The sequence below is a fragment of the Balaenoptera ricei genome, chromosome 2 (genome assembly GCF_028023285.1).
Source record: "Balaenoptera ricei isolate mBalRic1 chromosome 2, mBalRic1.hap2, whole genome shotgun sequence".
NCBI classification, from domain to species: Eukaryota; Metazoa; Chordata; class Mammalia; order Artiodactyla; family Balaenopteridae; genus Balaenoptera; species Balaenoptera ricei.
The window spans coordinates 81,389,085-81,415,454 of NC_082640.1; the positions used below are offsets into that span (position 1 = coordinate 81,389,085).

Here is a 26,370-nt window from a genome sequence, read left to right on the forward strand (position 1 = left end):
GATAATATATTATTGTTTTGGGAATTTGCAGAGAAACACCTTATCTATTTTAAAATTTAAGTTGGCTGTAATTAACATTAGTAAAAGCTTTCAAAATGACTTCTTTTTTTTGTGTGTGTGCTTTTATTCAGGTAGTTTTAGCCCAGGTTTTCAGATTTTCTGGCTATCCATTCTCCCCAATGTAAACCCTAGCTCTGCAGAACTGTTTACTCATAGGAAATATATTGTTTGCTTATATCCCAGCAATCGAAATTGAAGCATTCCTTTACACTTCAACAGCAACCTAACTGCAGCTCTATATAGTGGAATACACATGTTGCTCCATGTAATATCATAATGGTTTAGTTATGCTACTTTGGCTATAAGGATCACAGACTCAAGGAACTGCAAATAACTAAAAGGTAATTTTGATAAGTATACTTTGCATAATGGAGAAACAAGACTAAACTGCCTTGCCACATTGTACTGGAACCCAAGGAAAGCTGAACTTGGTTTAACAGATGGAGCAAACACCAGTAGTCAGTCTCCTGGCACCAGGAACAAAAAGCTCCTTCCGAGGTGAAGGCATTAGGGGAGCGCAGTGAGCGACCACAGCCAGGATCCTCACTTAAGACGTCCACCAATACCAAGACTCTGCTATTCTCATCGTTTCTGATTTTCCTTGCAAGCATCCTTTCCCTTCTTTTACTGAAAACTGCCTTCTTCTCCTTCAACCATGTTTATCTCCTGGCTTCTATTTACACATCATTTTGATTTATTCTTAATTTTGGATCACTTACTATAGCCATCTCCAAACTCATAACCTTTCAATGTCTATTCTTGTCAACTATCTCAATCTCTGGATTTCTTAATCTAATTCCAAATCTAGTTTTTCTCATTAGGTTACCTTAACAAGGGACTAAGGTGAGGAATTTGATCTCAGAATGACTTGTGATTGTGGCAGGCACAGTTTAAGGTTCATGTTTGATTTTGTATACCTCTTTCCCGATTAAATCTTTGTGGCCCCAGCTTTGCATAGTACCTGGCAACTATCAAATATTCAATACATATTTATTTAAATGAGAATTTTAATGAAAAATAATAAAAGTAAATAGAGCAGAAAAAAAGAATGAAATAAAAATCTTTAAAAGAAAGAATTGAATATGTGCCCTATCTTTCCTATACTTGTTCTATTTCAGGGTAATGATACAAGAAATTTTCACATACTGCGATATGGGGAAGTCATTCTGGCTTATATATGAGTTAACTTGAATTTTATGTTAACTACAACAGCCTGTTTGTGGCCTATCAAACATAAATTGTGCTTGTGCTTTAATTATTAAAAAAACAGGGTGTACTGAGCAGAAGTAAAGAAAGACCATGTTAAAACTAAAGATTAGATGCCTCCCTTCCTGGGGCACCAATGCTGGTACTCCTTCGATGATAAGACTCCCTTCCCAGGTGCCAAGGCTAGACTGACTCACTGTGTACGTGCTGATTTGTTTTTTTTGAAACCTTGAAGGAATGTATCCCTGGCTTGTTTCATGTTCTTTGTTCTGACAAGATATAAAACTGTGCTTATAACCATGCTTCTACGGAGCAGTTCCTCGGAGTTTTCTGGGAGGCTGTTTTCTAGGCTAGAGTTCTCAGTTTGACTCAAATAAAATTCTTTTCTATTCCTAATATAGGTTGTGTATTGATTATTTTCATCAACAATAACCAGATAAGCAGCCCTAGTTGATGAAGGCAAGTCCTTCTTCACAGAAAAATTCTAACTAAATAAATGTTGAACAAATAACATTATAAAATCACAATTTTGCCATCCCTAATTGAATAACTTATTCTGAAATGATTATAAGTAAATGAAAGCATTAGAGGAGAGGTCAACAGAAACACTGAAATGGAAGGATCAGGCTGGCAGCACTGATCAATCTTGGCATGACCACAGGGGGAACAAGCAGACTTAATGTGACCGTGGATGTGATGGGAGTATGAAGTACACAGAGTCACCTGTGAGTTATTCGTGAAAAAAAAAAAAAAAGGATCTGAAAGATAGCCTTTAAGCTAATGCTCAGCTATGGGGAGTACAGAATATGGTGGAACAAATTAAATAAAAGAAAGGGACAAGCAGAATGATCCAGAAAGTAGAACATTCTAAAGGACAATGAACATGGCTTCTTTAAGAAAGCAGTGGTATGGATAAAAGAGAAGTTAAGGGAGAGGAATTATGATGAAAGAGACTTATGACACAAAATAACCAAAATGTAGTATGTGGACCTCATCTGAATCCTGACTAAAACAAAACAAATGTAAAAAGGGATTTTTAAAGAAACACAGCAGCATTTGATTATGGGAAGGGGTACACAAGACTAATGCATTACTGTTAGTGTTATTAGTCGTGAGAATGACATTGTCATATGTAAGAAAATAACCATAATTTTTAGGGATGAAATGATATATATCTGAGATTTGTTTAAAAGAATTCAGCAAAGGGGAAAAAAAGAATAATAAAGCTCAGTGTATAGGTGAAGAAAATATGACAAAATCTTAGTAATTGTTGAGTTTGAGTTATGGATATACAGCTCCATTGTATACTCTCTCTACTTTTTAGCATAATGAACAGTTTTGTAACAAAGTTTTAAATAGAAAAATAATTTAGGGAAGCCACAGTGCAAGCAAAGACATCAACAGCTTTAATACTTTGAAGAGCATTAGTTCCAAAACAGAAAGAAGATGTAAATCCTTGATCAAAGTAGCTGAAACCCAATTTTCTCACTGCAGCAAATGAAGTATACTATCTTTTAAAACATAAAATTTGAAAATAATGTTATGGCTCATTCCACAGCCTTGACAAAATGAAAGCAGCATACCTCATCTTCACAAATGAAACAGCAGATTTTTGAAAACTGTTCCATTTTCTATTCAACACATTGGAGCCTCTCTGATATACACTCTTAATGCAGAGAGAAAATAAATTGAGCCTTCACTGTATGTATACTTTGGAAAGATGCTAAAAGAAATTACAGACAATAATAAAATACATGCAAATACACAGGACCGTAGAATGGATGAAACATATTTTTGCTTACATTTTGGTCAGCATTACAAAAACAAAGTAATGTTAAGTCACAATAATTTAAATAATCGGAGAGTATAATTACATGAATATTTTAAAAGATATGAGATTTCTTACTTTCAAGCATATTTAGTGAACCTCCCCTACATTATACATTTAGTTGTTGTCAGTCTAAAGGAATTTCACAGCTAAGTATACAATTGCCTACTGCATATGATTCATGGAAGTCGTACAGATAGCCAAATCTCTATATATCCAAATATAACTCACTGTATACTTCTTTCTTTTAACTATGTACTTCCTTAAACTGAAACTTCCTCCTGAATTTATTATCTCAATTAATGGTGCTCCCATAAATACAGCGTGTTCATTGTCTCCATCTTCTTTCCTAACCTTCCACTCAATGTAGTTAGTCAAAAAGATCTCTTGATTTATCTCCTAAATATTTCTCAGATCTGATCCTACCTCTCCATCTTCTTATCCAAAGTCCTCATATTTTCTCACTGGATTACTGCTGGAGCCACTTAACAGTTATCTACACTTACAAAAGAAAAAACATAATAAGAAATAGAGAAGACACCAATTTACTTTAAAACCAAAAATAATATTGAGATTTAATGAAACCAAAATCTGTTTCTTTTTTTTTTTCCAGAAGACTAATAAAATTCATAAATGTCTAGCCAGTTAGACAGGAAAACAGAGAGAAGATACAAAATGTCAATATTAAGAATGAGAGAAGAGAAATGACTTAGGATTTTATAGACATTAAAGGCATAATAGAGAAATGTCATGAGCAACTATACAACAGCAAATTGCCACTTAGACTAAATAGAAAAATTCCTTGAAAGACAAATAACAAAAACACAGTCAAGAACAAGTAGTTTTGGGAGGAACCAAGATGGCAACATAGGAGTCTCCTGAACTTCCCTCCACCCACAGATGCAATGAATGTACAACTACACATGGAGAAATTCCCACTGAGAGAAATCCAGTGGCTCACAGGACTATGGCAAATAAAGAAGCATTTGTCAGTGGGTGCACATCACTCCCTGTGGCTGTCTCCTCAAGGCTCAGCCCAGAAAGAGCAGGCAAAAATGCCCATCTCCCAGTCTTGCCTTGGAGGGGTTTGACTGCATACTTTACAAGTTGATGCCTGAGGGTCTGGCTTCTAATTTAGCATGCATCTAGAGGCTGGCTGAGATCTTTCCTAGAGCCCAGAGGAGCTGGTGGGCACTTCCCCTGCATTCTCCCTCTTGCTTGATCCAACAATGAAACCAAACCACCAGTACTTCCCTGGAAGGAGCTTGTCCACATATTTAATGCATCAACTTTTATGGCTGCAAGCTGAGGGATGGGTTCCCAAATCACGTAGCTCTGATAGCCAGTGGGTCTTTCATTCACAAGTCCCACAGGACTACAGCAAACAAAACAAGCAGCTTTTCAACAGGTGCAGAAGCACCCCGCTTGTCCCTCCCCCACTGTCATGGCTATCCACCTGGGCTCAGTGCAGAGAAAGCAGGCAATAATGCCCATCTTCCAATTTCTCCTTCTAAGGGGCTTAACTATATCTTTCCCCATCTATTGCCTGAGGGTACAGCTTTTAGTGAGCCTGCATCTAGGTGCTGACTTTTATCCTTTTCCTTGAAACATTGACCGGTCTTGGCACACCCTCAATTAGGGAGCCGCTAAGAACAAAGATGGCAGCTTGGACAACCATAAAGGTTTGAGAGACAACCAGGAGCTTGGGCTGCGCTGATTGATGAGACAGTCTGTCCAGACTGGGAGAGGTGGTTGTCTAATCTAATGTGCAGAAACCAAAGTAGAGTCAAGGAAAATGAAAAAAAAAAATAATAAGGAAATATGCTCCAAACAAAAGAACAAGATAAATCACCTGTAACTGACCTTAATAAAATAGAGATAAGTGATTTACCCAATAGAGAGTTCAAAATAATGGTCATAAAGATGCTCACTGAGGTCAGAGAACAATGCATGAACAAAGTGAGGATTTCAGCAAAGAGAAAATATAAAAGACAAAGAGAGAATCCTAAAAGCAGCAAGATAAAAGAAGTTTGTTACATTGAAGGGGATCCCCATAAGACTATCAGTGAATTTTTCAGCAGAAACTTTGCAAGCCAGGAGGGAGTGGAATGATTTTTCAGAATGCTGAAAGAGAAAACCCGCCAACCAATAATATTCTACTTGGCAAAGTTGTCCTTCAGAATTGAAGGAGAGACAAAGAGTTTTCCAGACAAAAGCTGAAGTTAATCACTACTAGACCCATAGATATACGGATCAATAGAACAGAGAGTACGGAATTGGACTCACACATATAATTAATTGATTTTTGACAAAGTTACCAAAGCAATTAGATGGGGATAGGATAATTTTTCTAACAAATAGAGCTGAAAAGATTAAACATATGAAAAAAATCCCAAATAATCTTAAACTCTATATCATACCGTATACAAAAAATAACTGGAGATGAACTATAGATCTCAATGTAAGATATCTAGAAGAAAACTACAGTATTGCAACTTGACTGTGGGTGTTGCAACGATTTCTTAAATAGGACACAGAAAGCCCAAATGATAAAAGAAAATAATCAACAAATTGGACTACTCTATCAATTATTTTCTTAAAAACAGCTCTCCAAAAGAAACTAGTAATAAATGGAAAAGAAAGTCACAAACTAGGAGAAAATATTGCAACATTTACGTAACAGTAGACCTTTATTTAGTATAATTAAAGAGCCATTACAACTCATTAATAAGAAGATAAACATCCCAATTTGGAAATGGCAAAAAGATTTGAACAGACATTTCACCAAAGAAGATATATGTATTGCAAATAAGCAGATGAAAAGATGGTCAATATCAGTATTTAGGAAAGTGCAAATTAAAACCGCAAGGAGCTATCACTACACTTATTTGAATGGCTAAAAGTAAAAAGTCTAATTGTACTAAGTGTTGGAAATGTACAAATACTTTGGAAAGTGGTTTGGCAGTTTTAAGAAATATTAAACATGTACATATTACATGACCCAAGGAAAATAAAAGAATATGTCTACACAAAATCTTGCAAACAAATATTCACAGAAACCTAATCTTGAAAAAAAATCCAAATTTACCCCCTAACCTTAACCCTAATCCTAACAGATGAATGGATAAACATTTTGTGGTGTATCTATATAGTAGAATATTACTTAGAAATAAAAGGAGATGAAGTATTGATACCCACAACCACCTGGATGAATCTCAAAATAGTTGTAATTAGTGAAAGAAATTAGACAAAGAAATGTACATAATATACTATTCCTTTATACAAAAGGATAAAAATTTCTAACTAATTTGTAGTATTAGAAAGCAGACCATTGGTTGCCTGGGGTGGGTTACATAAGGCACACAGAAACTTATGGGGGTTATGGATATCTTTATTATCTTGATTGTGGTGATGGTTTCATGGTTAGATGCATATGTCAAAACTAATTAAATTTTTAACTGTATTCAGTTATACCTCAATACATCTATTTAAAAGGGAGAGAGAGAGAGATCCACATTGAAAGATCTGAAAATACTGTGCTTAACAGTTTTCAGTTTCAATGAAATAGAAACACCTGGAAAGCCACTTCATAAAATTAATCTTTAAAATGTGAAGACATATCACTCAAAGAAATACTCTAGTACATCAGTTAATCAATGGAGTAGGAACAGAGAGAACAGATACCAATTACACATATGGATTTACTTTAATGTATTCATTAATTCAACCAATATATATGCCTGGATACATACTAGTGTACAAAATAAAACAAATCCTTCCCCTCATGTTTACTTTCTGCATTTATTATAAATTGTTATCAAACTTGAATAAGCAAATGCTTGCAATATTTGTTTAGTCAAAATAACCATGAATACTTCATTCAATTATTTATATCAATAATCTTAGATATAAAAAATAAGAAAGATATAAAAATAAGACCTATATTTTTAAATCATCCGTTCTCTTGCCATTACCTTCAAAATAAAACCAAAATTTGTTTTATCTGGACATGTCCTTCACAAACTGACCTGTGCCTTCATACTCTGGTGTATAAAAACCACACAAGGGATACTTTATTAATAATGCAGACTTCTGTGCCAAATTCAGATTTTAACTCCGTAGATTTGGGATGGAGCTCAGAATCTGCATTTGCAACCATCAGCCTATTTGATCCTAATAGTCTAAATACCCAGTGAGATAATTAATGATGCCTAAATGTGATGACACATTGCACAAATAAAGAAACATGCATGAATGGAAATCTCATCAAATTACACAAATGCAACATTGGCCACTAAGAGCACACCTTGCTATCTAGGTGAGTTCACTTAAAATAGAGATTTAATTAAATGAGAAACAAAATGCAATGATCCTTAGTAAGCAAAAAATCTTTAGAACATCTTCAAAATCTGAGCAAATACAATCATAAAGCATAGATTCCCAACAGAGGGAAAGCATTCAGCTTTATTAGAACTAGGTTTTCATTGGAACAAAAGTGACTCCAAACTCTGACACTATAAACAAAAATAAAAAGCAAGACAAAGACATATCTCTTCTTTCCTGGTGTCCTTGCTCATTTTTATACTTAGTAGACTTAATTTAGCTCATAATTTAACATTTATTTTTGCCATAAGTAAATGCATTCCCTCCACTTCCTTTAACACAGTCACAAAAAAGTAACTAAAATCTTTGTATATCTTTCATGGTATATGATTAAGGATGATTCTGGGGAACTTTGATTCCATGATTTTATAATGTATCTTTTAATAGTCATATCCTGAATATTTGATAAATGTAAAGAATTCATTTGATTAAAAATAAAATCCTTTCAAATAACTTTTAATTAGCATTTCTCAGCAGATGTTTGTTTTCATTCCATTCTCATTAATCAACTGACCTACCCCAGCCCAAGAGCACAGTCTTAAAACAAGTTACTGATGTCCCTACCTTTAGGAAATCTACTGTATCTTCAAGAAAGATCCAAAGAATGAATGAGAAAACATATCTAACCCACAAAGCTGTCCAGGAGGAACTGAGGACATGCCATATATTAAAAGAGAGGATCTAGTCTTGAGCTATCAGAAGAGAATAAGAGAAAATCTCTACAGATGGTCATCATGATACACTCTAGCATCAGGCAGAAAAGGTGGATATAAGGAGAAAAGGAAGAAGAAAGTGTAAAGGTAAACCTAACGATGCTGTCATTGCCTATCAAAGAGAGGAATACTTTCTCCACATTTAGAAGAAATTCAGGGCAGGTGAAAATGGGTGGTGAAGAAACAGGAAAGGATAAAAATTGGAATACTTACATGTATTTCTTCTATAATTGGAATTTCAATTGTATTCCACACAAGCTTTTTGACCCTAACTGTCTTGACCAGTACAAAATATTAGAAATAATAAAACCAGTTCTCCATATTAAGCCTGAATGTACTTCATGGTTTGTCTATTTCTGCTATTCCTGCTGCCCACAGGTTTTCAGGTATGACCAATATGTCAGGATACTCTCTCCATTACCAGATTGCAAATGCCCTGCGGGCAGAGTCAGCTGTTATTTTGGTTATATAGCTCTCGACGTGTGGGTGTGAAATAAATCCTAAATGTGCAACATTAAAGGTGGACTGGATCTTGGAAATTATCTGGTAATATATCCTTATTTTATACATGAGGAAACTGAGACCCAGGGAAATTAGATAATTTGCCCAAGGTCTCATAGCTAGTGTTAAGTTGATAAGTTGATGATTTCAGAGTCTTCTAGAACAGCCATGAATTTTAATTCATATGCCTTGCCAACCTGCTCATAATTTATAAATTCTATGCATGGAGGCATAGGCTTAGGTTATTTGAGAAAATGGACTTGTTCTCTTAAATACTGCATTAAATTTGTTACATCTAGCATACACAACTATTTTGAAAGCAAGTTTTTTTGAAAAAGCCTTACTATTAATAAAGTCACAGTGGAATATGTTTAATACTAACTCTTTAACATTCTTTTTAGTTTTGGGGGATTGCATTTTTTTTTCTTTTAAGACAATGAAAGAAACCAGTGGAAAGAAGAAATTTTTCTACATCAAATAAAAATAAATTTGTGGGAAATATTTGTCTCCATATCCAAATAATCACTCTGTATGGGGCTGAAACTAAAAATCCATAATATCACTGAATTAATATTTACTGATAAAAGTAAAAATATACTGCTTTCTATAGCTTGATTTTGGAAAAGTTTGTCATTGTCATGAGAGTATAAGCCATACTTCAAATATTTTGTTTTCTTAACTTTAGTGGAATAAAATCCATTTATTGCCAAAACAGTGTACTTACTGATTCAGGACAGGAGTGTAGGCAGTTTTATCCTCATCAATAATCGTGACCATCAGTGTAATAAGTTGGGGCCAAAAATCCAAATTTTTGGTGGTTGGTCCCTGATCTTCCCGAGGAATGTCCCGTTTCTTACTCTGCTCACAAGGTCACGCACATGCAAAAGAAAAGGTTAAATGGTATGACTTTAGTTAGATGTCATTGTCAAACAGGAGGATCAGAGAAAAGGGGTAATGGAACAACTCTCAGATCATGCCAGCCAAAGCTATTAAATTCAGGTTTCCTCTCTTCATTGAATGCATCCTGTAGGGTAAAGTCACAATGGCCAGGCTTGAATTCCTAAGTACTTTGGTTCTGGAATGGAGGTTTCTCTTCCTCTATTGCAGTTCATGACCTTAGAAATTATTATTGTAGAAATTATCCCTTTAATGTGGCTTCTTCCAAGGCAAAAGGTTGAATTCTGTTTGTACAATGATGTGTGTGTGTGTGTTGTGTATAAAATTTGTCCTGCCTAAATATTTTGTCCATAGTCACACTGGTAGTAAAGTGGGCTGAACTCAAGCAAGGTTGCCTGGTTACAAAGCCAGTACTGTTAAATAGGACAGCATATACAAGTTGCATGAATGGTCTGGAACTCTCTCATTCCACTCACAAATGTATCTTGTTAACAAAAACTTCGTAAGTCTGTCTTTCTTTTTTGTGCATGTATGTGTATTTAAATCATATTGGAATCCTTCTTGATTTACCATACTGAATGAATTCTCCCCTCTCACCTCTAGAAAGAGTGTTGCCTCGATGATCTAAATTTACAGTGAGATTAACAGGGTATAATAACAATTTTGAATGTTTAACATATAAACTTCATACTCAACAAACACAATTCCTTTGAACACACAAATAAATTATTCTGGTCACTTTGTCTGGTGGGCATTCTTCTTATAACACTTCTTTCACATTTACTTTTTTAAATTAGGCAAAAAATATAAAGACGAGACAATTTTCCCTCAAGTATATGACTCAGTGGGAAGCATATCGTTTCCTTGACTGTTTTTGCTGAATTATTTATAACCTCATACATCCAGGATATCTGAAAACTCCAATGTGTAGCTCAGGAAATTTATGGGCTCTCATACAAAAGGAGGATTAGATTTTACTTGATCCAATCTTTTGCCCTATCCAACTACCATGTCTTTTCCAAAGAACATCCACCCTCTGCTGAATGGTTGTATGCCTATCGTCTAATGCTGCCCAAGACATGTAACCAGATTTGGATGAGTCATCACACTATTATTATTCTCACTTAAGTTAAAATATAAACCTGTATTAAATCCACTTACTGTTAGAGACCTCATACACAGACTATAATGCACCTTTAGGGACTTAAATTTTCCTAGGGTGCTTCCAAATGCTGTTGATTTACCTTTAAGCTCAAAATTTAACAGATACTAAAAGTTGAAGAGCTAAAATAGTCAAAAAATTAGTGGCTAGGACAAATTACTTCAAATTGCCAGAATGAACTATAAGCAGTCTCCAAAGGATCTTAAGAATCTTATATATCTGGTCCCTGAGAACCACTTGAAACTCTGGCAGCCTTCCTCTTTTAATTCCTTAGGTACACCAAGGCACATCAGAAGATCTTTAGTAAAAAAAAAGGCTTACAAATGTCTGACTTTGCCTATTATTAAGTTACATTTTCTATTGAAATTTATCTTTCTTTTATGAACAGGAATTTATTATGGTCACAATAACATAATTATTTATTCATTACATTAAGCTCAATAGATTTCCTTCTCTATGATGTAGTTAGAAAGCCAGAGAACCTGGTGAGTTGTGAAGATTGTAAGTAAAATTAGTTCTGATGACCACGGTGGACTATATGTGAATACTATCATTAATCATCATGATGTGTATATAGCCGAACTATATGCCTAACATTTCAAGTAATGTGATTAAATAAAAATAAATGACTACAGATGACATGTCTAACACCAGAGTCACTTATCATCATTCTGCAAAGAGTGATCTGGGAAAGGGGAGAGACCAAAGTAGTTGAATATACATTCATTCCAAAGTCCCTTAGCTGTCACAGATTACTTTTTTATGACATCAGAGGATTACAGTTGGTAATGTTTTTGCATAAAATTCTGTATGTTGCATCAGAATAAACCAAACTTGATGCTGAGTCATGAAGTTTTTACGTACCACATATCAGTATCATAAATCATGCTTTATGTATTTTACTAGTGCATTTGAATAAACTGCATGTTTGAAACATGTAGTACAACCATTATATAAGGATACTCACTTGACTGCTTAGGAACTCAGTTTTTCTAAGTAACACTTTATGAATACTTAAGAAGTCAACTGGGGCATTTGAAATTGTGGTTGGAAAAATTAAGATAATGGCAGTAGAAATTCTGAAAACTAGTAATAAGTGTATTAATATTTACTAAAACCCCTATGAATTAATATGTATCACAAGAAAAATTTAATAAAATATATTTATATTATATAAAAGTATAATATATAATATTAACCTCATTAATAATAAAATACAATAGGTTTATAAAGCTATGACTTAGTATGCCAATCTTAATATGGTCATTGGTATTATAGTGTCTAAAAATTATTTTGTTAATAGATAATTGAGGAAAGAGATATGAAAGAAAGACTGTGAAAGTATAATGGGGAGAGAATTTTTTAAAAGTAGAAAGTTACCAGGGTGTAGGATCAGCTGAAAAAACTTCTAGTCATCATATTTATAAAGGATATTTCAATACAAAAAGCTTGTACAGACAAGCTGATAAGATGTACATTATACTTTCACAATATCAAAGAAGAAGATATGAAGATACTCCATTAAGAAGAGATCAATATACAGAGAGAACCATTATATGCAAAAATGTGTTGAAATAGCAGATTATATCTTCATGGTAGTAGGACTTAGCAACACTTCTAAGGTTGCTACAACATATTTCTGTTCCATTCCATGTATTTGTTCAATAAGCATATAATTTTGAAATACCTCCTCTAAGGAGTTGGCCAGACAGGGGTTGGGGGGAGATATTTAGTAGAGTAAGACAGTGGGATGTTTAAATGCAAAAGCACATGATATTGATTGGGGAATTACTAGCAATGTGAGGCTTCAGGCTTTTGACAAGTTTCTCTAACATTAGTTCTACTGGATATTAGTGAGTATCACACACACACACACACACACGGTCCATGCTCAAATTGAGGAAATCTTGCTTAAACGAAGTTAAATAGGTTATTTCCAGCCTTCTTGTTGTAAGATGCTAATGTACATTGTGATTCTCTAACATGGTGGTTCTCAAACTTTAGCGTTTCTCAGCATCACTGGGCAGGCTTGCTGAAACACAGATCGGTAGGCTCTACCAACAGAGTTCCTGATTCAGTAGGTCTAGGGTGAAGCTTGAGAATTCGCATATATAATAAAGTCTCAAGTAATTCTGGTGCTGTTGGTCCCAGGGCCAATTTGAGAGTCTTCTACTCCCCTCCTATTCCCCACATCCCATCTTGTAAAACATTCCACAGAAAAAGTGTTCCTCTGAGTATACTTTGGGAAACAAGAGGCTAGAGAGATGCAGGGGTCAAATACTGAAGGACCTTTTGTGTTATATGAAGGGATTTGCATTTAAACTAAATTTGATGAGGACTATTGTATGATTTTAAACACGGGAATACTTAATTACAGTTGTGTTTTTAAAAAATGATTTGGCAGTAGCAGGAAGTTTAATAAATGAAAACTTATGAAATAGTCAATAAATAAAATTGATAGGTTTATGAAAATACTTATGAAGTAGTTAGGTAAAATTAATAGAACTCATTATGTAAATGGTGAGAAAGAAGAGAGAGAGGGAGAAGTCAATGGAACTATCCAGAAGGTAATTAGGTAAACCAGCCTGGAGTTCAGAAAGCACTCTGGACTACTGATATAGCTTGAAGAATTCCAGGATGTATGTGGTAGCTGAAATTACGGAGTAAACAAGTTTACTCAAAGAGAGAGAGAGAAGACTACAGGGCTAGAGGCAAAACCTTGGGGAGAAAGTCTAAAAGAGAATAACATTTTATGAAAGAGGGGCATAGATGGGGGAGTGAGGCCCCTGTTGAAATGGGAGAAAATGGGATCCAGAGTAAATGTGGGAGGATTAGCCTTGAATGTAAATGAAGAGCAAGGCTTCCTCTGAGTCAGGCAATAAAGAATCTTGCAGATAAGTCTTGTTGATGGTGAGAAAGGACAGCTAGAAGTTTCTATCCTGAGAGAAGAGGAAGAGTAAATAGTAAAAGTTTGAAACAACCTCTGCAAGGAATGAAAGTGGGCCTTGAGTTGGACCCAGAGTGGCCCTGCCAGGGAGCTGGGGAGCGCTGTTGAGGGTGGGTCCCTGCACTTACAAGGGTGCTACTCTGGACCATCGTGAGTTTCCTCCAGGACTGGATTCAGAAGTCAAGGAAACAGAGTGTTAGATTTACTACTGGAGGGCAATGAAGTAGGAAAAGGATTTATGTGTTTGACCAGAATGGTTGGAGTGCTGGAACAAATATATTTTATGGTCCAGAGGAAGGAAGAAGAGAAATGGGAGGGACGAGGGAGGAGTAGATCTAGAAAAAGGAGGGAGGAGAAAGGAAGGACAGCAGATTGTTGGAGGAGGATGTGTGTTTAGGCATTCAGACCACGGCGGGGCAGGAATAGAGATCAAGTAAAGGGCTCTAGGGTGGAGGTCGAGGAGAGCTGAGGAAAATGATACCTCAGGTAAGATAAGGAAGCTGTGGTAACTCTGAAAAGAGCTCACAGAATTTGTGTGCGTGTGAGCAGGTGACTGCTGCAGCGTACATAGAAAGATGGTCTTCTTTCAAGGTAAGTGATGGCTGAAAGTTTTGGCAACAAGGCTTATAGATGGTAGGAATTTGGAAAATCAGGACAGCGTGAATATAAAGACACAAAAGAAAATGAAATAGAGGTGAACCTGAGTATTAAAAAAGAAATAAGCTTTAAATTATAACAAAAAGGCTAGCAAAGTAAACTAATATTAAAATATGAACTAGATAGCTCTTTTATAATAAGTTTGCAACTTCCTCTGACTCTGAGTTGGCTGTATGTCTTCTCATACTTCGGAGATAAGGACATCTTAGCCCTAGCAGTTCACAGGTTAGAAAAATTGGAACTCTGTTACTGGTTTTGGAAGCAGAACATAAAGTTTCAAATGCTCAGGGGATTTGAGGTCTTTATGAAGAGCAACATGGACAGTTTATCAGCCAGGAGAAAGGAGGACATTTATACTGGCCTTCCCTTAGGCAGGATTAGAAACAGTTTCTCTAGGTACCCTTCCCTCAGCAGGTGGAACATTTCTTACATCAGTGGAGACACGCTTCTTGCTTCTCTCTCCAAAATATTATTGCCTTTCCTTTATCGTCTAATAATACTTCCACCATCTCCAAAAACACCAACAGAGGCATCTTTTTTTAAACTCATTCCATGGTCAGTTCTGACAACAAACTTGCAGCCTTGGAGACTGAATATACAAATGAACAATGGCCAGACCACATATGACAGAAATCTGACCCACAATCTCCAGAACAACCAGTTTGGGAAACCAACCCAAAATCTCTGCAACAGTCAGCCCAGATTGATCAGAACTTGGTCAATGGCTGCCAGTTTCCTTATATTTTACCCTGACTTCTAACTCAGGACCAAGCATTGAAAGCCAAATATGTCCCCCAAATCATGCACACAAGATGCCTTCTTCTAGCTAGGTGACCCCTCGTTTCCCCAGGCCAACGAGCTCTGATCATATTAGACCTGAAACCTTCCCTGCTGTTTTCACTACAAAGCTTTTCCACTTCCCTGTCTGCTGTTGAGTCTCGGCCAAATAAAAGTGATGTTGGCCGCCTTCCCTGTTTGAGCAAGATCTGAATAAATAGCCTCTGTCTGTTCTCATTTGGGTGGTCTTCACTGATTTTCAAATATCAAAGCCAAACATTAAAATCCTGATTTCAGAGATGAAGAAACTGAGGGTTACCTTATTTCTGACCGCTTCTTCTTCACTGAAAACAGAACACGTAGACCACATTAAAAAACGTATAGCTTTGGTTTTCTCTTTATATCCTCAACTCCAAGCCCTGGTTACATAGTTTGTAGACACAGGTGACAACCATGACCTCCCACTAATAATAATGGGCTGATTTTTATCCTGAGTTATATATCTTGAATGAGAAGGAATGCTTTCAGAAAATAAACTTATGGATGCTTATGTGAAATCCCTGCACAGGTCCTGCATTCTTGAGACTCTCACAACTGCTCAGCATTCATCTGCAGTTTGAGAGTTACAGGCACAAGGAGGGTTTGGTTCTAAGTTAATTGCCAGTTGTTCCCCCCCCCCCCCAGTTTTAGAGCTTTCTTTTTTTTTTCAACCATTTTTTGAAGTATATTTAATTTACAATGTTGTGTTAGTTTCAGGTGTACAACAAAGTGATTCGGTTATATGTATATATACGTGTAACTTTATAACTTGTAATAACCTATAAAGGAAACTTTAGTAAGAACTTTTGGGACATTGGATACTGATGAATGATGAAAGAGTATTAATTAACAAAGCTCCATAAATTAGGAGTTTGGGATTAACATTAAAAAATAGATATAGATATGGATATGGATATCTATGCTTTTTCACTTTTTTTTCCATTACAGTTTATTACAAGATATTGAATATAGCTCTCTGTGCTATACCGTAGGTCCTTGTTTATCTACGTTATATATAGCAGTGTGTATATATTAATTCCAAACTCCTAATTTATAGAGCTTTCTTAATTGATACTGCTTTATAATCAGTATCGAATGTCCCAAAAGTTCTTACTAAAGTTACTAGTTAATCCTTACAGTTTATACAGTGGCAGTCATTTTATCTGCTTCTCCCAATTAGTGTTGGTTTAATTCCATTCAACTTTGGGCAGGATGGGCAACCAGACATGGACATAATAGGAGACCCAGAGAGTGAAGTTCCAACACTTCATAGACTCCCACTCTACTTGCCCAAATATAGGAAACCATCAAAATGACACTATAGTGTCCAGAATGACTTCACTAAAATTGCTTATCTTGGTAATTCCAGACAGCTAAATCCTTGTTTGACTGACTACACTTAGGGAAAATGATGTGAGTCTCTGATCAAGGTGTGAAGGGGTAGATAGGAAATTTAAAAAGCAGGATGTGAAAATATTTCAGGGAGGCTTGTACCTAGAAGAGGAAGAAAATAAACGAGGAGAAAGATTGTTAAGATGTATTAACTGTATGTGAGAAACTTGGTCACCACACTGAAGAATTCTACAATTCTTTGTCAGCTCAGACAAAGGCAGTCAACTGGATTCCAGGGTCTTGCATTTGGAGTAAAATCAAGGAGACTGTCCACAGGCAAGATAAGAGAAGAAGAGATACAGAAGTTTAAATTGGTGAAGAAGTAAATGCAAATCTTTTTTGCTCACTTCTTAACAGCCAAGAACTCACAGACCTACACACACCGCTATACCTCTTCTGTTCTTCAGTCAGTGTAGTACTGAAAAGGCTACCGAAACATTTACTGCAATTTCTGCATTCTACAGATGAGGAAACAGCCTGACAGATGAGGAAACTGAGCCTGACACAAATTAGTCAGTTAAATGGCAGAAGACAGAGTTGGATTTTGTTTGTTAAGGCATAAAGAAGCAAATTAAGTTATTGATCAGCAGGTTCATGACCCCTCCCTCTAATTAAAAAGTTTGAAAATCACTGCTAAATGGAAGCATTAGTATTTGTAACTGATGACCTAAGTCTCCTTACACATCTTAAGAGCTAAGATAAATGGGGCATCCATTTTAAGGTGGTGCCAATATTTCCCATTACTTATTGAAAAAATTTTCTTTTTGCCTTTGGCAAAGTTTATTTCATCTCTTGCTTAGACCATTTGCAAGTTTATCAGCTTTTTATCTACCTAATACTTCAAAGGTTTTTCCACTATTAATCTTTAATGCCACTGTCAAAAATGCCTTCTTCACCACTGAATTTTACTGATATATAGTAAGTCACTTAAACTTGGTCATGAGTGGGAGAGACTCTGGGAAGTTATTCTGAATGAGGCTTAGTGCCTGGATTCTCTAATGAGCTGGATCGTGATCATACACATAATGAATAGCCCTGAGTATTCTGGTTATGTGTGAGTCAACCTGAGTCTACTTTCATCACAGACAAAGTTGTGCCATTTTTGCTTTCTGGGCTAACTGGGGCAGAGTCTAAATTCCAGTTGCCATAATTAATTGTATAACTAACTTTTTAAATCCATAGCAAAAATGCTTTGGGACAATGTGAATTGTAACTTTTGCAGAGAACTTAAAAGAAACATGCCAAGCAGTGAAATTTGAGACTATATGCAAAGCTGCCACTGCCCAGTGTTTTTCTAAGTCTGGTCCATGGATCATCTACATCAGAATCATCTGGGTTTCTTATTACAAATACATACACTTGATTTTAGAGTCCCTGTTGCAGACCTACTAAATTAAGATAACTAGAGTTATGCCTGGGAGTCTGGACTTAACACATACAGCTCTGCTCTTCGGAAATCCTCACATCCACAGGTAGAGTTCACTACTAAATTGTCAGTAAGTCAGTTAAAAATAGGCCTTTTTTTTTTTTTTTTTAAAGGAAGGGTGATACATCTCTTCCTGGATGCCAATGTCAGTCATAGGTTGCTAGATTTTGCATTCTGTGTGATAACAAAAGACTTCTCTTTTATCTTTATATATGACAAATTTCCAACATAGTTCTCTAATTTTAAGAGGAGGTGGAGTAACTTATTGGATATTTATATGGTGCCCATTCCAGGTGTTGATAGATTGCTATGCTAACCCCTTTGAAACACATTACTTTTTAAATTAAGAGTCACTAGGATATTACTGTTATACCCAAATAACTTAATTTACTGTTGCTAATTGAGAACAAAAAAATTGAGCACCTAGTGGTCTTAATAAGAGTAATTACTAAAAACCAAAAATATGTTAATATGGTTAGAAAAAAAACAAGGGATTTCCATATATTAGAATATTGTATTTGTATTACAGCAAAACAGAATCTTCACTGGGTCCTTTCAGCTTCAGTAAGTCTGAGATATCCTGACACTTAAATTGCCAAAACTGCATTTCAAAATTTGGACACTCCATGTGGTTTTAAAAATCTCTAAATGATTCCTTGAATTTCAATAGACTGTACATAGTTAATGATCTATACATACTATAAATTGTCATCACTTTGAATGTGGACTTTAAATATATCCATACAAATTAGTTAACAGCATGGAATAATAGAAAAAAATAATTGAACATGGAATCAGAAATTTATATTCTGTTCTAAGCTTACATTAATTTGTCCAAACTTGGGCAAGGAATTTATTTCTTCAAATTTGGATTCTTAATATTGAAATCAGAGTATACATACCTAATCCTATTTTTCTGGTAGTTCTAGCAAGTATATAAGTAGAACACCTTCAGTAAGAGACATTTATTACCGTAACAGGTGAATACTCACTTTTAATTAAATTTATGGTAAATGCTCTGCTAATTGACAAGGTTCTTGTTCAAATTCTGAGAGATGTATAAGACAGTTTCTTGAACATAAAATATTACTATTTTAATGGATAAACTAATAGTTTTCCCCTTTTCTCTTTACATAAATTAAACTTGCATTAAAAAGAAAAAAAATGTAATAGGTCACATCTAGAAGGCATTTATTTTCAATTTAAGATATTACATATTTAAGAGAACTAGTAGTACTGAGACCAAACTCAGGAGTACCACGACTGCTGACTTCAAATACATGATGGACTGTGGTATAGAAAGAGATTAGAAGAGAAATTGGATTTGTCTTGCATGGTCAAGAAAATAAAACTAGTACTTGTGAGTAAAACTTTCAGTAGAGAAGATTTTAGTACAACATAAGGAAAAAAATGTCTAAATATCAGATCTCTACAAATGTTATAAACCTCCAGCCATTTAAAGGTATACAAGAAATCCTTTGTCCATGTTGTACCTAAAAATTGACCACAATCTCTGAGTTTCTTTTTAATATACTTTCTATTATTATACTCCAGTAACTAAATTCACAGAGATGAACACATAAGTTTTGAGCACTTGATGGGATGCTGATCACAAATACATGTTACTTTTTTTTACAGCCTTATTGATGTGCAATTGATATACAAAAACTGCATTTATTAATGTACACAGTTTGATGAGTCTGAATATATGGATACATCCACGATAGAATCACTAAAAACAAGGTTATAAACCTAGCCATTGCCTCCAAAAGTTTCTTTGTGTCCCTTTCCTCCCACCCCTTTCCCCTGTAGTAAGAATACTTAACAGGAGTCCTACCCTCCCAACAAATTTTTAAATTCACAATATCATATTATTAACTATAGGCACTAGGTTGTATAGCAGATCTCTAGAACTTGTATAACTGTAACTTCATACCCATTGAATATATGACTACTATTTTAAAAGGGTAGAATACACTGTGGCAGAGAAAGGATAGCTGTTCACCAGATCTGTTTCCCCTTTTCCTTGGGTACACAGCTAGACTACTGTGGAGGATTTAAGATGCCTTTAAATTCTTTGATAATCCTTTCATTAAAGGTATGCCTATTTTCCTTCCCTTGAACATGGGTGACTTTGACCAAAAGAATATGGCAGAAGTGACCTATCTCTGTGTCGAGGCTGAGGTTTTAAGAAACTGGCAACTCCCAATTCCTATTTCTTGGACCACCTGCTCTTAAAATCCAGCCACTAAATTGTGAGGACACCCAAGTAGCCCCATGGAGAAGTCCATGTGGAGAAGAACCAACAGACCTGGTGCAGTTCCCAGCTGACAGCAAGAATATCTTGCTAGCCATATGAGTAAGCCTCTGGGAAGTAGATTCCCCAGCTCCAGTAAAGCCAGACCAGCTGAAGCCGCACAGAGCGGAGATGAGATTTTGACACCCAGACCTACCCACATGACAGATCTGTGAGCAAAATAAGCTACTGTTACAGTTTTAAACCACTACAATTTATGGTGGTTTGTTAACTAGAATAGAATGTAATGCTGGAAGTGGGGTGTTAATATTAAAAACCTAAAACCTGTGGCATTGATTTAGGATTGAATGGTAGGCAGAAGCTAGAAGGGCTGCAAGGACATCATTAGTGAAATCGGAAGACTTGCTGGTGAGAACCTGAAGGACAGTGAGGAAATTGTTATTTTAGGCCTCATAAAAGGTGACTCCTGTTACTTAGCAGGGAAAATTTGTCAACGTTGTCACCTGCAATAAATACAGAAAGTAGAAAATGTGAGCTGGTGGATTTGGCAGAATAATGAATCTGTCAAGTGTTTTCTCAAGGTCATGTAGAATAACATAAAGCTGGAAAGAGAGATGAGCTAAAAAACAAATGAATCATTTTCCAAGCAGAATTCCAAAGAAATATAAAGGAACTAGGACTTTCTGGGTTCAAAATGAAAACTTTCTCATCCTTAATCTCCCCAGAGGACAAGACTTTCAAAGCAAGAAAGAGTTTGAGGGAACGTATCAAACCCAGGGTACTTTACTAGTATGACTCTACAGTCGTGCAAAGATGTCTAGGTCCAAAGCAAGGTTCCTGAGAGGGTTATGAACATTTAAGGTGTATGCAGTACAGCAGAAGCAAGAAGAACTACAATCCTGCAGCCTGTGGAACAAAAACCACATTCACAGAAAGATAGACAAGATGAAAAGGCAGAGGGCTAGGTACCAGATGAAGGAACAAGATAAAACCCCAGAAAAACAGCTAAATGAAGTGGAGATAGGCAACCTTCCAGAAAAAGAATTCAGAATAATGATAGTGAAGATGATCCAGGACCTCAGAAAAAGAATGGAGGCAAAGATCGAGAAGGTGTGAGAAATGTTTTAAAAAGACCTACAAGAATTAAAGAACAAACAAACAGAGATGAATAATACAATAACTGAAATGAAAAATACCCTAGAAGGAATCAATAGCAGAATAACTAAGGCAGAAGAATGGATAAGTGACCTGGAAGACAGAATAGTAGAATTCACTGCTATGGAACAGAATAAAGGAGAAAGAATGAAAAGAAATGAAGACAGCCTAAGAGACCTCTGGGACAACATTAAACACAACAACATTCGCATTATAGGGGTCCCAGAAGGAGAAGAGAGAGAGAAAGGACCAGAGAAAATATTTGAAGAGATTTTAGTCAAAAACTTTCCTAACATGGGAAAGGAAATAGCCACCCAAGTCCAGGAAGCACAACGAGTCCCATACAGGATAAACCCAAGGAGAGACACGCCGAGAAACACAGTAATCAAATTGGCAAAAATTAAAGACAAAGAAAAATTACTGAAAGCAGCAAGGGAAAAATGACAAATTACATACAAGGGAACTCCCATAAGGTTAACAGCTGATTTCTCAGCAGAAACTCTACAAGCCAGAAGGGAGTGGCATGATCTACTTAAAGTGATAAAAGGGAAGAACCTACACCAAGATTACTCTACCCAGCAAGGATCTCATTCAGATTCAATGGAGAAATGAAAAGCTTTACAGACAAGCAAAAGCTAAGAGAATTCAGCACCACCAAACCAGCTCTACAACAAATGCTAAAGGAACTTCTCTAAGTGGGAAACACAAGAGAAGAAAAGGACCTACGAAAATAAACCCAAAACAATTAAGAAAATGGTCATAGGAACATACATATAGATAATTATCTTAAAAGTGAATGGATTAAATGTTCCAACCAAAAGACACAGGCTCACTGAATGGATACAAAAACAAGACCCATATATATGCTGTCTACAAGAGACCCATTTCAGACCTAGGGACACATACAGACTGAAAGTGAGGGGATGGAAAAAGATATTCCATGCAAATGGAAATCAAAAGAAAGCTGGAGTAGCAATACTCATATCAGATAAAATAGACTTTAAAATAAAGAATGTTACAAGAGACAAGGAAGGACACTACATAATGATCAAGGGATCAATCCAAGAAGAAGATATAACAATTATAAATATATATGCACCCAACATAGGAGCACCTCAATACATAAGGCAACTACTAACAGCTATAAAAGAGGAAATCGACAGTAACACAGTAATAGTGGGGGACTGTAACACCTCACTTACACCAATGGACAGATCACCCAAACAGAAAATTAATAAGGAAACACAAGCTTTAAATGACACAATAGACAGATAGATTTAATTGATATTTATAGGACATTCCATCCAAAAACAGCAGATTACACTTTCTTCTCAAGTGCACATGGAACATTCTCCAGAATAGATCACATCTTGGGTCACAAATCAAGCCTCAGTAAATTTAAGAAAACTGAAATCATATTAAGCATCTCTTCTGACCACAACGTTATGAGATTAGAAATCAATTACAGGGAAAAAAACGTAAAAAACACAAACACATGGAGGCTAAACAATATGTTACTAAATAACCAAGAGATCACTGAAGAAATCAAAGAGGAAATCAAAAAATAACTAGAGACAAATGACAATGAAAACATGACGATCCAAAACCTATGGGATGCAGCAAAAGCAATTCTAAGAGGGAAGTTTATAGCTATACAAGCCTACCTCAAGAAACAAGAAAAATCTCAAGTAAACAATCTAACATTACACCTAAAGGAACTAGAGAAAGAAGAACAAACAAAACCCAAAGTTAGCAGAAGGAAAGAAATCATAAAGATCAGAGCAGAAATAAATGAAATAGAAACAAAGAAACCAATAGCAAAGATCAATAAAACTAAAAGCTGGTTCTTTGAGAAGACAAACAAAATTGATAAACCATTAGCCAGACTCAAGAAAAAGATGGAGAGGACTCAAATCAATAAAATTAAAAATGAAAAAGGAGAAGTTACAACAGACACCACAGAAATACAAAGCATCCTAAGAGACTACTGCAAGCAACTCTATGCCAATAAAATGGACAACCTGGAAGAAATGGACAAATTCTTAGAAAGGTATAACCTTCCAACACTGAACCAGGAAGAAATAGAAAATATGAACAGACCAATCACAAGTAATGAAATAGAAACTGTGATTAAAAATCTTCCAACAAACAAAAGTCCAGGACCAGATGACTTCACAGGTGAATTCTATCAAACATTTAGAGAAGAGCTAACACCCATCCTTCTCAAACTCTTCCAAAAAATTTCAGAGGAAGGAACATTCCCAAACTCATCCTATGAGGCCACCAAAACCAGACAAAGATACTACAAAAAAAGAAAATTATAGACCAATATCACTGGTGAATATAGATGCCAAAATCCTCAACAAAATACTAGCAAACAGAATCCAACAGCACATTAAAAGGATCATACACCATGATCAAGTGGGATTTTTCCCAGAGATGCAAGAAGTGTTCAATATACACAAATCAATCAATGTGATACACCATATTAACAAATTGAAGAATAAAAAACATATGATCATCTCAATCGATGCAGAAAAAGCTTTTGACAAAATTCAACACCCATTTATGATAAAAATTCTCAGAAGGTGGGTATAGAGGGAATCTACCTCAACATAATAAAGGCCATACACGACAAACTCACAGCAAACATAATTCTCAATGGTGAAAAACTGAAAGCATTTCCTCTAAGATCAGGAATAAGACAAGGATGTCCACTCCCACCACTATTATTCAACATAGTTTTGGAAGTACTAGCCACAGCACTCAGAGAAGAAAAAGAAATAAAAGGAATACAAATTGGAAAAGAAGACGTAAAACTGTCACTGTTTTCAGGTGACATGGTACTATACATAGAGAATCCTAAAAATGCCACCAGAAAACTATTAGAGCTAATCAATTAATTTGGTAAAGTTGCAGGATACAAAATTAATGCACAGAAATCTCTTTTATTCCTATACACTAATGATGAAAAATCTGAAAGAGAGATTAAGGAAACACTACCATTTACCATTGCAACAAAAAGAATAAAATACCTAGGAATAAACCTACCTAGGGAGACAAAAGACCTGTATACAGAAAACTATAAGACACTGATGAAAGAAATTAAAGATGATACCAACAGATGGAGAGATATACCATGTTCTTGGATTGGAAGAATCAATATTGTGACAATGACTATACTACCCAAAGCAATCTACAGATTCAATACAATTCCTATCAAATTACCAATGGCATGTTTTACAGAACTAGAACAAAAAATCTTAAAATTTGTATGGAGACACAAAAGACCCCAAATAGCCAAAGCAGTCTTGAGGGATAAAAACAGAGCTGGAGGAATCAGACTTCCTGACTTCAGACTATACTACAAAGCTACAGTAATCAAGACACTATGGTACTGGCACAAAAACAGAAATATAGATCAATGGAACAAGACAGCCCAGAGATAAACCCACGCACCTATGGTCAAGTAATCTATGACAAAGGAGGCAAGGATATACAATGGAGAAAAGACAGTCTCTTCAATAAGTGATGCTGGGAAAACTGGACAGCTACATGTAAAAGAATGAAATTAGAATACTCCCTAACACTCTACACCAAAATAAACTCAAAATGGATTAGAGGCCTAAATGTAAGACCGGACACTATAAAACTCTTAAAGGAAAACATAGGAAGAACATTCTTTTACATAAATCACAGCAAGATATTTCTTGATCCACCTCCTAGAGTAATGGAAATAAAAAAACAACAATAAACAAATGGGACCTAATGAAACGTCAAAGCTTTTGTACAGCAAAGGAAACCATAAACAAGACGAAAAGACAACCCTCAGAATGGGAGAAAATATTTGCAAATGAATCATTGGACAAAGGATTAATCTCCAAAATATATAAACAGCTCATGCAGCTCAATATTAAAAAAACAAACAACCCAATCCAAAAATGGGCAGAAGACCTAAAGAGACATTTCTCCAAAGAAGACATACAGATGGCTAAGAAACACATGAAAAGCTGCTCAACATCACTAATTATTAGAGAAATGCAAATCAAAACTGCAATGAACCACTTAAACTAGTGCTGCTTGGAGCAGAGATGAGTCATCCCAGCTGGGCCCTCCCCAAGCTGCAGATGCAGATTCATGAGCAAAATAAATTACTGTTTTTTTCCAGCTGTTGAGATTGGTATTGGTTATTACAGAGCAATCAGATAACCAGAATAACTATATTTCCTAGCCTCCTTTGCAGTTAGTTGTGGAAATATGACTGAGTTCTTGCCAATAGAATGTGAGCAGAACTGCTTAAGCCTCTCAACCTTCCACTTACAACCCTCTATGCTCTTTTCCCTTCCACTTTTCTATGCAAAACCATAGCCACTTTACTACCATGTTTAAGATGGTAGAATCACAGGATAGAAGGGAGCGGGTTCTCTAAATTACTGCTTGGAGGAGTGAAGCAGCTGCTTGTGGACAATAGTGTCACATCTCTTAAGCCCACCACATTTCAGCGAAACTATGGTGAGTAATTCCATGTATGATGTCAGGGTCCCACATCAAGCACTTGCTGCAACCTTTCTCTGATTTGCTGCCTGGGGCTTTTTATAAAGTCGCAGAAGGCTCTTCTGTCACATTCAGGTGTGGCCCAGACGTGCAGAGGAGTCAACAGCTCAGACTGCCTGTATTAATTTCCTAGGGCTGCCGTAACAAATTACCACAGACTTGGTGGCTTAAAACAATAGACACTTACTCTCTCACAGCTCTGGAACCGAGAAATCCAAAATCAGATCCAATAGGCTTGTTTCTTTCTGCAGGCTGCCAGGAAGAATTCCTTCCATGCCTCTCTCCTAGCTTCTGATGACTGGGGGCAACCCTTGATGTTCTTTGGTTTGCAGATGCAGTAACTCCAATCTCTGCCTCTATATTCACATGGCCTTCTTCTGTGTATTGCTGTGTCTTCTTTTCTGTCTCTTATAAGA

The 26,370-nt window shown here is 35.8% G+C and overlaps 1 protein-coding gene across 2 annotated transcripts in view; it reads right to left on the bottom strand.

Annotated features, from left to right (window-relative positions):
• The window catches only part of UNC13C (unc-13 homolog C), a 596,809-nt gene that overhangs the window by 215,762 nt on the left and 354,677 nt on the right, over positions 1 to 26,370 (bottom strand). For both annotated transcript variants that reach the window (XM_059915534.1, XM_059915533.1), the window contains one exon: positions 9,416 to 9,549. In XM_059915534.1, coding sequence (XP_059771517.1) covers positions 9,416 to 9,549 — 134 coding nt within the window. The remainder of the gene's footprint in view (positions 1 to 9,415; positions 9,550 to 26,370) is intronic.